Source organism: Pygoscelis adeliae, unplaced genomic scaffold, assembly GCF_000699105.1.
Source record: "Pygoscelis adeliae isolate BGI_AS28 unplaced genomic scaffold, ASM69910v1 Scaffold103, whole genome shotgun sequence".
Taxonomy (NCBI): Eukaryota; Metazoa; Chordata; class Aves; order Sphenisciformes; family Spheniscidae; genus Pygoscelis; species Pygoscelis adeliae.
Genome location: NW_008824723.1, coordinates 6,269,304 through 6,283,089, shown reverse-complemented (window position 1 = coordinate 6,283,089; position 13,786 = coordinate 6,269,304). Strand labels below are relative to the sequence as shown.

The 13,786-nt window shown below is 37.5% G+C and overlaps 1 protein-coding gene across 1 annotated transcript in view; it reads left to right on the top strand.

The window, feature by feature from the left end:
* The first annotated feature begins 254 nt into the window (after window positions 1-254).
* ZFAT (zinc finger and AT hook domain containing) overlaps window positions 255-13,786 on the top strand; it is an 81,094-nt gene continuing 67,562 nt past the window's right edge. The window contains exons 1-2 of the mRNA XM_009323368.1: window positions 255-408; window positions 5,569-5,829. Coding sequence (XP_009321643.1) covers window positions 255-408; window positions 5,569-5,829 — 415 coding nt within the window. The remainder of the gene's footprint in view (window positions 409-5,568; window positions 5,830-13,786) is intronic.

The following is a 13,786-nucleotide window of genomic DNA, read 5'->3' as shown; positions in this document are numbered from 1 at the left end:
GCCCTGTGAGGATCTGGGTAGACGTTTAACCACTTCTTCAATTAATTAATTTTGGGATTTATTATGAATGTCTTAATTTAATGGTGTAACATTCTTCGTTTCAGCTCATTACTGTCTGTTAAGTGTATTAAGTTAACTGATAGTTACTGTGTTAGTCGAACCGAAATCTCAATAACTAGTGGTAATATAAATAAAAATTTGGGAATATTAACTCCTTTTTTCAAACTTATTTTTCAGGGATCAATTCCATCTTCATGTGCAAGCTTTGTAACTTATTTTCACCGAACCAATCGGAACTATTGTCTCATGTCTCTGAGAAGCATACAGAAGAAGGGACCAATGCAGATGACATCATTATTCCACTCCAACCTCTAACAGTACCCACAAACATAAACAAAGATGGAGAAGGTACATTCATAAATTGAGAAGAATGTAATTTTCAAATAGCAATTTATTTTTTTCATAAAACCTGTGGTATGGTGATTCTGCATTGTGTATAGAAGGATTTACATAGCTTGTTTCTATAATGGTCACTGTACGTTGCCAACCTGAATTTCATTCAGTGCAGAGTATATTGGAGGACAGATGTGGATAAACTCAGTATGTGACAGAGGATGATGACATTAATTTTAAATGTCAAGTATAGCAAAGTCTGCTTCCTACAGCTTTAATTTGAAGCTGTGTAATAGGACTGGGAAGGTTGTGTAATAGCTGTGGAAAGGAACCGGGACACCATGGGTGCGGGTCTTGAGGCTTAGGAATGGTGGTGTCCTTTGAATTGTCTAACTTGTTCCTTGTTGTGTTTCAGATAATATTAATAGTTCTATTCCAAAAAGGAAATGGCATGATTCATAGTTTATAACTGTGCCTTGATATTGGCACTAGTAAATAAAGCAATCTGGTAGTCAAAGGTTGAGTTAGTTATACAGAACAACTTTACTCTGCAGTGGAAGAAGTTACATTCATTCCATTTTTAACTGATTATAGTTGCAATCCCTCGTAATATTAGCAATGGGTTCAAAATAAGTCAGACTTCGTAATTATATCTTCTTTTAGACCCTTACTGAGCAATGGATTTATATTGTTGGCAAGCCTCTTACTTAACACAACTACTAGGATTTTCCAGTCTTTATGATTTCTGGATTTTAAAAAGTAAGTGCTTATGAATAAAAAACACTCTAATATCATACCTAAAAGAATTTTTTTATCATTAACATATGCATGTGATATTTCTTAATTTATTTACCAGAAGTAATTCAGTAGTTATATTAACTTCATCAACATAAGAAGGTATTTCTAATAATGGTCATATAGTACTCAACTGTAGCTGCTATCTCACCAGATGGTTGGTGAGGAAAAATTGCACCAGATTATTAGTTCACACAATGCCTAAAATTAACAGTGCATCAGAAGAAGATGAATAAATATCAGATCTACATCAAGTTTCAAAATGCCATTCTAATTTTAATTGTACAGAGTTAATTTCTCAGGCACGCAGAATGCATCTTCCTTTCTTAAATCTTTGTTTCCTTTTAGCCCTTCATTAAACTGTTTCTGAGCACAATGAGACTGGTACTTTGTAACGTATTCCTTTTAGTAAAAAGGCTTTTATGTAAACAACTTCTTGCATTTATGTCAGGGACTGTCTGCACTTTCTGTATTGTATGTTGTTAAGCATGCAATGTACATTTATGAGAACAGTATGTAATCACTGTTATGATCTGAAGCAGCAGAAATGACACATGTGCAGCTTTTAAGAAGATAACTTTGCAAATCTAATTATATAAAATATAACATTCATATGTTGTTATGTATTCGTAAGTTACCTTTTCCATTATTCTTGGTAAATACTTCTCGTCATCTGGTATGACCGTATGATGCCACCTTTTTCAGATTATGTAGCCCAACTCTTTGCCATCTGCTGACATTAGGAATAGCAAGGTAAATTACTTTCACATAGATTTCAACTCGTATTATAGACATACTCTAATATTTCTTCTTTTCCATCGCACTGATTGGAGAAGAGGGTAGTCTGTTCTGAAGTTCTGTTGAATTATTTCCTGTGTTCTGTTTAAAAAACCAGGGTATTTCACAGTTGAATATAGGAATTTGAAGAGTTCTTAAAAGGCATCAATTTTTTCCCTTCTGTTATGGAATCTGCAGCAGATAAAACTTTAAAGGTTTATAACGTACAATTTTTTCTCAGTGGACCCTTCTTTGCAGTAATTCAGTATTGTCACTAAAAGGAGAAGTGATTGATGAATGACAGTCTAGAAATTACAACTTCCTTTTAGTACTCGTTGGCTAATAAATGAACATCTTTTTGTCCTTTGAAAACATAGTTTCTCTTCCGAGTATTGGTAAACACTATAGCTACTCCAGAATTGGTATAGACGAGTGAATGCTGAGTTGTTAATGGAGCTCTGTGTTCTGCCTGAGTAATAAATTAATGATTTTATAAGTGCTGTGAACAAGTAAAATGCTAGGTAAGTAATATGTGTTTATTACTCTAATGTTATTTTATTGGCAATGCTCTCTGCTGAATTTTATTTAGTCACGGCACTTTGCCATAGTTAGGTCATGATATATTTAGAGTTGATTTGTCCTAACAATTTTGGTAGGATGATGTTAGAATTTTTTTATCAAGTGGAACCAAGGGTACTGGGCAGATCATAGAATCACAGAATAGAATCATAGAATGGTTTGGGTTGGAAGGGACCTCTAAAGGTCATCTAGTCCAACCCCCCTGCAATGAGCAGGAACATCTTCAGCTACATCAGGTTGCTCAGAGCCCTGTCCAGCCTGATATTCCAGGGATGGGGCACCTACCACCTCTAAGAGATCTCTAGGAGATGTTGCTGTTATACAAATTATGCATAGGTCACATTTTGTCGAGTGCTGGAGTGTGGCACGTCTGTTTGGGAAATGACAGGTGTTTACTGGTTAACTGTAGTCACTCATACTCCACTTCTGCATAGGGTTTCCTTCCATAACTTTTCATAATGAACTCCATCTCCTTCAAAGTGCTTATCAAAACTCTTTTCTTTTTTTGCTTCTACTTAGTCAGATTGGTAATGGTTTGAGGGACAGCATGGATGGCCCTAACTTCATCTGTTAATAATAATATTCCCTGATGGATCGTTTGTTTTAGGCCATATCTGCATGATGGGATACGTGCTCTCTGCAGCACAGTCTCCAGGCCTGATCTATTGATTATGAAACCTGGAAGAAAGTTAGAATCTAGGTGTCGTAATTTTCTCCAAGAAAGGGTTTGTATTTTCCATTATCGTAATGGTCTCCGAGAAGTTTAACTCATTAAGGTCACTTAAAAATGTGGCATATGCATCAGCCTCATCCTTACTTGAATACAGGATGCAACTAGAGCATGCATTCAGGCGTGGGGGATAAAGAGGTGTTCCTAGGTGCTGTGATAAATATACACATAACGATAACAATATAAGGCTGTGGATGAGATTTATTTGCATATATTTGTATGACACCTTGTGCAAAAGATTGTTACACTGATGTTTGAGGAAGGATTCATGTTGCATAATGCATCTAGCTGTTAAAGTTTGTTCAGGATGTTTAAGTGAACACTTGCACAAGTGTTTTGTGACTTCTGACAAACTTTTTGTTTGAGTCATGCTACAGCTAACAGTGTGGTGACTGGGTTGAGCTACTCACTTACACAGGTTTGGAGGAAAAGGGCCATTTGACAGGGATCACTTACATCTCCTACTCTTCCAGAGTCAGAGATATTTGCCCCATTGTAACATTAGAATGGTTTATTGAAGATGTTTTGTACATGTGTGACTTTAATTATACATGTAATTGAGTTAAGGCTGAGGGGTAGAAAACCGGAGGAGAAAAATCTATGATAACACTTACAGCGTATAGTCTTATCAATGTATTGCATTTTCCTGTACATAATAAAGTAACTTTGGAAAATCCTACCCTTAAAGGGTGTTGTCCTTTAGTGAATCAGTTTTGGTAAAGCTTGGTTTTGAGGCAAACACTGTACTGAGGATCATTAAGCCCAGCAGAATCCATAGTGCTGGTGTGCCATGATCTACATGGTCTACAGTCTAATCTATGAAGAGTTAAGAATGCTCAACAGTGAAATTACTGTTATTTTAATTTTATGCTTGCTTTTATTCAACTTTATTTATTTAAAAAATAATCTTTAAAAAATGTTGTCTAGGAGCTCGTGCTCTGGAGGTCTGGTTGTGGACCTCTATTTTTACGTAGGATGATCCCAGACAAGTAATTCATGGGAACTATCACAGACCTCAGTAGAATTTGACTGCGATAGATATATGTGTGTGTATATGTCTATATTTTGCTTAGCTACACTTCAAAGGATTAATTAAATAGAATTCTGCTGTATAATAACACGAAGGCCTCCTAAATGGAAATGTTCTGCGCTACTCATGTTTTGAACATTTTTGAGACAATGGATTATTAAATGGACTGATTTAGAGAAGCTTACGTGAATGCTTCCTATGAAGGAACAGTATAGAAATAGGCTTATATAGTTTATTTCATTATTCTCTCTCTGAAGTACCTTTTTTATGTCTTTGCATACATAATTATATAGCATAGCACAGAATATCTTCCCAGAATATTGCCATTGCTCATCCAGTACCAGTCAATTTAAAGATGGCTTTCAGTGAGTCTGTGATGAGTGTAAAATCCCCAGAAACAACTAAGGCGTTCATGGGGGAACAGGATCTTACTTTTAAAATCTTTTTAATGACCAATTTACAACTTCTAACTAATCATCTTTGAAATAAGTATTTGGGGTTTTTTTAATATACTACTTTATTTTTAACAGTAAAGCAAATTCTTTTTTCTAGGCAAGCGATGATGTTTCTGATAGACTTGGTTATGTGCTAACAGATGAATGACAATGTACTACTACTATTCAGTTACTGTGTTTTCTTAATCTTAGGTGGTGCTTTGAACTGTGATTAGTACAATGCAGCGTGAATGCCTAGCTGGTGGCAAGCTGGGTAGAGAGTGACAGCTGGAATTTATGGTCGTGTGCATTGTTAAAAACTTAATTCTGGCTTTGCTAATTCAAAGTAGACTGAGATATGTTTTGTCCTGGAAAGAGGAAAACAAGGAGCAAGGAAATGAAATGACTGTCATAAGCCTCAGAAGTTCTGGTGATGTATCAGTTGCCCATATGAGTCCTGTTCCTGTGTATGTTGCTACACAGCGCTTGCCACCAAGCCTTTTTAAATGTTTGAGAACTGCTGTAAATTCTCCTGATACAGTTATACAACAATATAAAAGAGTGCTTGCAGTGTAATTTCTGTAAAACTGTGGCACTTTGACATCTGCTGATCTCAGTAACACATGTTACTGCTTTGCAGCTAGCAGAAATGCCAACAAATACCATTTTTTAAAAAAAGTTTGTGTGGAGCTAACCTTTCTTTAAGCTTTAGGGATAGAGGCTCTCAAACTTCATTTAATATTCCTATTTTTCAAAGATCGGATGGATATTAGCTAATTAGCTGTGGAATTTAATTATAACTTCTTTTTAACTTTAACTTTCTTTTCTAGAGCTTCTTGTAGTGAAGAGGAAAAGGGGCAGACCAAAAGGGTCTACTAAGAAGTTTTGTGTGGATGAAGATGTGGCAGAAAATAACCCTATTCCAAGCGAAGAAACTCCGCCTGGGACAGAGGAAGGACCGGAACTGGCTGAAGTCTCACCAGGCAGCTTGGAATGTAGGAAATGCAATCGGAAGTTCTCCAACACACGTCAGCTGAGGAAACATATCTGCATTATTGTTTTAAATGAAGGAGAGGAAGAAGGAGATGGAGGTAAGAAAATATCCAACAAAAATGCATGAAGCATGCTGCAAAACAGTGTGTTTCCATCCTTTAACCTGGTTGGTAACAAATCGTAATCCCCAGTGTTAATTTTAAATAGAATTGAATTGTCTGTTTCTTTTAAAGTAAAAAGCATGTTGAAGCAAAACTGAGAATAAAGTTAGAGAAGGTATTTTTATTTTTTTTTCCAAAAAGGTCAAAATGCTTATTGCACTAATGATTGTCTTAAACTCCCTGAAATGCTTCTTTTGCATAAGCAACTGTTCTGTTTCTCACAAAGAGGAGTACAGTTTTCCAGTGAGAAGTGGTATGGGCCACACAAGTAAGTGTCACACGTAGGTGAGGAAGGATGATCCTGTAGAGGTGTTTCTATTATGTAACCTGGGAAACCTGAATTCTGTCCTGTTCTTTTGATAGATTTAAAGACTGCTTTCCTGGATGGCGTGTTTTACTGTGTAAAAAATAATGCCAAACTCCCCTCTTCTGTTTTACAAAACTTTATGTGAATGACTGCCTTTGGAGTATGAGAGTTCATTGTTTAAATTTAGCTTTAAGATTGATTTGAATATATTCAGCCTCTCAAAGTTTTAGACTAGAATAGATTTTTCAATTGGAAGGGACCTACAACAATCATCTAGTTCAACTGCACTTCAGGGCTGACCAAAAGTTAAAGCATATTATTAATGGCATTATCCAAATGCCTCTTAAACACTGACAGACTTGGGGCGTTGACCACCCCTCTGGGAAGCCTGTTTAAAAAGACAACAGTGAATATTCATTTAGAATAGAATAGAAAAGAGCAGAACAGAACAGTTGGAAGGGACCTACAACGATCATCTAGTCCAACTGCCTATTTAGCTTTGCTCAAAGGTGAATGTCACATGCATACAAAGTAATACATTTGTCCAAGTTATGTGAGTTTTGTGTTTGTGTTAAAATTGTTTTTGCTTTCGCTATAATTGCTTAGCATGATATCCTGTTAATTCTACTTGTAGACAAAATTTGCCATTGATTTTTCTCCAGTTTTCTATTGCCCTTTTGTGTCCAGTCTGTCATTATGGTACACAACTAGTATGACTATTTTACTTTCAGTGGGATGTAGAATTCAACTTCTGTGGCAAAGAATAATTAAAATGGGCTTAGAATATGTTGACAGCACAGAAACTCTTGCTTTGATAAAGTACCTTGTTATTTTTTTACTATCATCAGTGGTAGGATTTTTCAACTGTGTATAGTGACCTTCACTCCAGCTGTCTCACCTCTGACATCGCAAGTGTCCGGGCCCTTTGCTGTTTGTATGTGCTGGGTATGATGTTAACATCTGCATTATTTTGGCAGTTGCCTTTTCTAATGTCCTTTTAAAATAAAATCTCAGATCAGAGTATAAACTCAAATTAACTGTTCTTGACCTGTTAGCTCATTAGAGCTCCTAAATCTTACCTAGAGCTGTTTTGCTACGACACACTGGCAGATTTTTCAAAGTAAATTGCTCAGCCTTTTCCTTCTTTAAAAAGAAAACAGTCACAATTTTGGGCAAATGCAACATTTTTTTATGTATTCTCTGGCAAAAGTGAAGCAATCAAGTGAAATAAGTCATTCTTGAGCAGCAAGTAACGAGGGCTTCCAGTTGTGGGTGACTAGGGCAGCTAGAACATCTCCAGCCCAAAGCTTCCTACCTTGACTGCAAACTGTGAAGGTGTTGGGGGCTGTTTTTATCCCTGAAGGGATAATTCTTCCTTGGAATACATCTGGGAAATTCAGCCTTCAGCTGTCTACTGATTACTGTCCCATCACAGGAAAACTTTTCACTCTGGCTTTACCATATGAACTGCTTTGGGACAACTTTTCAATTTCTGAATACGTAGTTAAAAGTGGCATGTGTATTATTATTATCCTTTAAGAAAATGTGATTACACTGAGTAGCTCAAAACTTTCTGAGGAGTGGACAAGAACGGTATGGTCTATGCCTAGGATTGTTTGTTATACTTGTGTTGCTTTACCAGCTCAGAAATCATGATCTTTTAAAATTTGAGCTGTTCTGTTGTTATCAGACTCAAATTTCATTATGAAGAAAGTTTTGAGCATGATGGATGAACCTTCTAAATGTGAACAAAAAAGTCTAAAATTGAAACGGCAAGCAAATAATGAAATTGTAAATGTACTTTTCATCTGCTCATGTAATTTCATGAGAACCTGCTCATAATTTAAAAATAAAAATACTTGGACAAATGTACCAAGATTCTTAGTTGTTAAAGTTGTTGACAGTCCCTGAACTAGAGGTTTCACCCGTATCACTGGCAACTGAAAGCTGTTAAACCCTTAATTTATCTAAGTGGGTTACAAAGCTGTCTGGTTTCTAGTTTTCAGTATGTTCTGTGTTAATGAGTTTAAGAGCATTATTACATAGTTTGTGAAATAGTGGTACTTTTGATTGTTTCTTAAACCTGATGCTGCTCATTTCATTGGGTGCCATCTTGCTCTATAACTGTGGGAAATGGTGAAAAATAATGCTGTATTAACCTCTTGCACAAGGTTCATAATTTAGAAATCTTCATATTTGCATTAAGATTATTCTTATCCTGTATGTGTCTTAAGTAACAGACTAACTAGACAATATGGAAATTGCTTATGCATCTGGTCAGTCTTATTCTTCTCAGCCACTCTGCTGTAACTTTTTTAAGATGGAGGACCAGAAATACAAGTGGTGTTCAAGACACAAGAGCATCTCTGGTTTACACCATGGCATAATTTTTTTATTTTTCTTTTCGGTTCTGCTCTTTTCTTGATGATTCCTCAGATTATGTTTGCTTTTCTGACTACTGCTGAGTATTGAACTTACGTTTTCAGGGAACTATTTAGACAGACAACCAGATCTTTCCTGTGTTGTAAGAGTCAATTCAGAGCCCATTGTTTTATCAGTAAAGGTTTTTTTCTTTATGTGCTTTGCTTTGCATTTATTGTCACTGTAGGTGGGAGTCTACTCCATACTAGCACCTGTCTACATATATGTGTTTATGCACAAGGTTTTCTAAGCTTTAATTATGCTCAGCAAAGATCAAGTCAGTACTTCAGGGGAGCCTGTGGAGCGACACAGGGTTAGGTGAATTGCTCATAGGCTCCATTGACTGTATTAACTAGAGCTCTGTCTATAATGGCAATTTAAAAATGTAGCTTGTAGGTGCCTTAATCTGGTTTAATTCCAGGTTATTCTGTCACCAGTTACTGATTATTGAGAGATCTTTCTGTAGGTTCATTGTCATCAGATGGTGTTGAATCTAAATGTATCATACACAGATAGTGGTGTAGCTGTCTCAGCACATAGTACTGCAAGTATTACACCAGGTATTTATTTTGTGTGTGTGTTTTTGTGTGTGTATAATGCTCAACAAATATTTCAGTTACTTGAGCAGACGTGGTTGATACCAACATTTTCCAGAGTAAACTATCCCTGAGACAAAAACTACTTGAAGTCACTTATTTTGGTGTATATGAGAAAAGGAGTACTGAAACTTCTAATTTGATGAGATTTCTCCTTTGCTGAAGTTCTTAGAGCTAGATGGAGAATTTTACTGAGAGTCTTTGAACCTTCCAGAGTTACAATATCTTCTTTCTCATTTGAGACAGTAGTTCAGAGTAGATGGCTAAAAAATCATACGGAGCTTTGACTGCAAGTTCTTCTCCCTTAGTATTTGATCTCTTACCTAGTACATACGAGGTGGTTTTTTCCCCCTTTTTATCCACGTCTTTGCAACTTGAAATTACTTCTGTCTGTTTTTCTAATGCTTCTGTGATTTTTCTGTAGTATTTTTTTACTACTGTCTCGTGTTTTTAATTTCTTGCAAAGTTTAGCACTGTATGGACATCTGATTAATAAGTATGTTTTCACTTTTGAACTGCGTCTGGCTGGGATGGAGTCAATTTTCTTCTTAGCAGCTCATATAATGCGGTGTTTTAGATTTGTAACCAAAATAACGCTGATAACACACTAATGTTTTAGCTATTGCTAAAATATGCTAAACATATCAATATATACCTTTTCAATATTTATATTGTGTGATATTCTTTATTGAGAGAAACATAATGTATGTATCGAGCTGAAGTTGAAATATTAGGAAAGGTTTCCAAGTAATAAAATGTTTTGCTGTCATTTATAGATCAAGGGAAGCGTTGAAATCCTTATCATATTGGACGTTTAAAATTACAATGAATAAATCACTATAAAACTGTATTGAAACTGCAGTATGTATTGGTCAGAGGAATAATTGGTGGATGTAATAGGCCTCTGCTGTTCTTTGCGTCTGTGATTAGTGATCCACATTGACCTCTCAGAGATCAGTGTCTCATTGATAGTTCTCCCACTCTTTCAGGAGTCACCAAGCCTTACTGGTTACTGACATCCTCTGTGCATCTAATTTAATGCTTTGATGCGTAATGATTGACTTCATCTTGTGGGCCCATTCGCTAAAACAACAACAAAAAAGTGTGTTAATTTTTTGCACAGAATTAAAAGATGTCCACTGTGCTTACAAATCCGCCATGTACATGCTTAGTAAATGTATTTTTTTTAATAGAGGGCTTATTTGCCTAAGAAAGTTGCTGTGATTTAAGCAGAGCTGTGTGTACACCTATTTCTGTTTTTATTTGGTTAAACCAAATTGACGGTTTTGGCTAACGATTTGGATCTGGCTGGCTGGAGGTACTGCCACCCATTCTTTTTGTCCTAAGGCAAAACTGGAAGAGTTGAGATTCTTCCCGAACAGCCATGTTTCTTCACTGTGTCTGCCCCCAGCCAGAAAACGGAGCTGCTTCAGGCCCCGCTGCTGGGATGGGATGGATTTGGGGATTCTGGTTGTTGCTGGATTGGATCAGTTCCCCAGCAGCTGCCTCTAAACTCGCTTGTTTTGAGAGATAGACAACAGGTAATTATTTTAACCACCATCCCTCTCCAACACTGCAGCATACCTGAATCTCTGGCAGATACAAGAGAGGACATTTGATGGCTGAGAAATGGGATTTGGGTGGAAGACAGATTACAGCAGTGGACAGCCCAGATTCTCTTCTCTGGAGTGAACCATTCATCCCTAGTTAATTAGGACCCTGCATAATTTTTAAAGATGGCACTTTTGGCCTTAGTTTAAAATGTTTTTGCCATCAACTGGATTCTAATTTAAATGAGTTCTTTCTGCGAGTAGTATGTCAATCTCTGCAGGAGAAGCAATTGCATGTGTTCATTTTGAATGGCCAGTTTCCTTTTTTTTTCCCAAGCTACTCTCTTGCTAGTATGAAATACCAGCATCTTTTAGGGGATTAAAAAAAAATAATTTGAATGAAGAGTAGTTTAAAAATATGCCAGTTAGGGATGTGTAGCTGTGCCCGCAAAATGTCATACATCCAATTACGAATGCAGAGAGCAGTACCTTCAATTAATGACTCAAACAGAATAATGGGACAGATGAACAATCTAGTTCGACGGGACTCTGAAAGCAGTGATTCATTCAGAGTTGACAGTAGCTTTAGTCGACAACACAGACATGACCATTCCTTAAATGTGTTAGAAGGCACAGGCACGGCCTTGTATTTCTTGCACAAACGGAAGCAGGCGTTTAAAATGCCTGTTGCTAGATAGGGGTGGTCACCTTATTCGTCTGTTGAATGGAGGTGCCAGCTGGCAAAGCGCTAAGCTGACTGCTTAGCAAGGGAGATGCAAAGGGAGGCAGTTTGTCTAAACAGATCTGTTCAGGACCAAGCAAAGACCCTTACCGCTTGGAGAAACTTTGCTTCGCTGTTTTAAGTTGCATATACTCCATTTTCTCCTAAATCATCTTAAAATCACTTAGGGGTGTTCCTTTATAATACAAGAATTATTGTATTATACAGATGAATTGTCCTGATTGTGAGAGACAAAACACTTACCTTGACTGTCTAATTCACAATAGTAACAGTTAAGTAATTTTTTTCCAGGAAGACAACTAAATTACCGATGAGATGGTCCCATATTATGGAAAGGCAGTTTGAGCCCTGTGGTCAAAGTTGAAGCTCTTGTTTTTCATTAAAACATGCTTCTGTCCCCCCCTCTATCCTTTCCTAAAGCACACCTTCTAGTTCAGGGTTTTTTGGTGTAGAGAGAGCAGGAAGAAAGCAGCTGTCATTGAGAGTTAAGATTTTTTTTTTTTTGTTTGGTGATTTGATGGAGAGTGTTAGTTTTGCTGGGGTTTTTTTGAAGTCTCTATCAGGTTACACACAAACTGTGAAATAGTTATGTTTGTAGCAAAAGGTGTTGGCAACGAGTGCAGCTCCAGGTCCTCATCAACAAACCGCTTCTGGAAGATACTTGTTTCCCTCAGAAAGGGGAAGAATGGGGCTACTGCCATCAACACGCATCAGATTAGTGAATAAATTTTAATGTTTAAGTATCAGAACTTGACTTGACCACTCTGTAGAGAAGAGATTTTATTTTTTTTATTAATGTGTCATGTGAGTGTTGAGAGTGTTCATATAAATATTTAGCACTAGTTGAAGATGTATGATCAGTAAATCAGTTTAATTTTCTCTCTTGCCTGTTTTTGGCCAATATATGTGTGGGCTTTTTTTGTGTTGACAAAAATTTGCATAGCACTCAATACCTTCCTCGCATCTTTGCAGATACTGAATGTAGTCCTGTTAGTTGCTGGATGTTCTCAGCTCATATTGAGAAGGTGAAGTTGAGATTCAGTCCTTTGTTTGAAGTACTTAACAGCTTTGGGTTAATTAAGAAAATATTTTCACATGGCCATAATCTTCATATTTAGTGCTTAGCATCCGTGTACAAGGTTTCTGCGCATATGAAATAGCGACATTTTAATAAAGAAATCTTTTTATTTTGCAATTTTGTATATTAACTTAAAAACTCTTTTAAAATAGCATTTTTGGAGTTCTGTTTTGAAAGCAGGGAGTCAGTCATCTGTATTTATTGTAACAGGTCTGTTCTTTTCCACAGCTTTTACCCTTGCTTGAACTGAAGGAACTAGCAAACTGATCTGCCTGATAGAGGCACATTAGGAAAGAAAAACTGCATGAAACATGAAACTGCATGAACTTGCTTGTTCGTTAGCGTGGATCACTAACAAACTCAACTCTGTGGTTCGTCCTTTTCTTCCTTTTCTGTTTTTTAGTAGAATTCCAATATTAACTTGTGAATAGAGTTAGAGATTAACACGAAAAGATAATAAAATGGTTTTGTCTTTGGTTTCAGCCACTTTATTTCCTCATTAAACTGACTAACTCTTACTTTGTAATGGTTAGGAAGGAGGATTTAAGGAGTAGGGTGTTTGGATTCTGTTCATATGCCTAGTAGGAATTCATTATGTGATCCCAAGCAAAATGGAGAAAATTACGTTGTCCTAATCACAGCTTTCCTTTCAATCTATAGTTCTGGATTTCTGTTAGCTAAAACATGCCCGCAACTCGTGCAGCTCGCGCGACAGTGGCTGACAAGACCTGGGCAAGGCCAGGAGCAGCGGTGGGAGATTTAAACGTGGTGTAACCGAAACTCGCACTCAGTCACCGAGGCGAGCAGCTCCGGTGCCGGCACGATCGGCAGCCGAGTGCTCTGGCGTGGTGCACAGGGGCGTTTCCTGAACTGGGGGAACCTCAAGGGGAGCAGAGATACCCCGGGCAGCAGTGAGCACACCTGTGGGAGGTGCGCCCAGGGAGAGGAACTCCTCCACTTAGTGACAGAGCTCCGGGAGGAGGTGAGTGGGTTGAGGAGTATCAGGGAGAGCGAGAGAGAGAGACTACTGGAAGCGCACCCTACCTTCCCTGAGACAGGCCCAACAGGCAGACAGGACGCATGACACGGAGGATTCCCTATCCTCTCTCTGCCTGGCTGAACATGGTGACTTAAGGGATGGGGGCAATGGCGACAAGTTCCTGCCCAGCGCAGCAGGCACATCTCCTCTGCGACTAACCC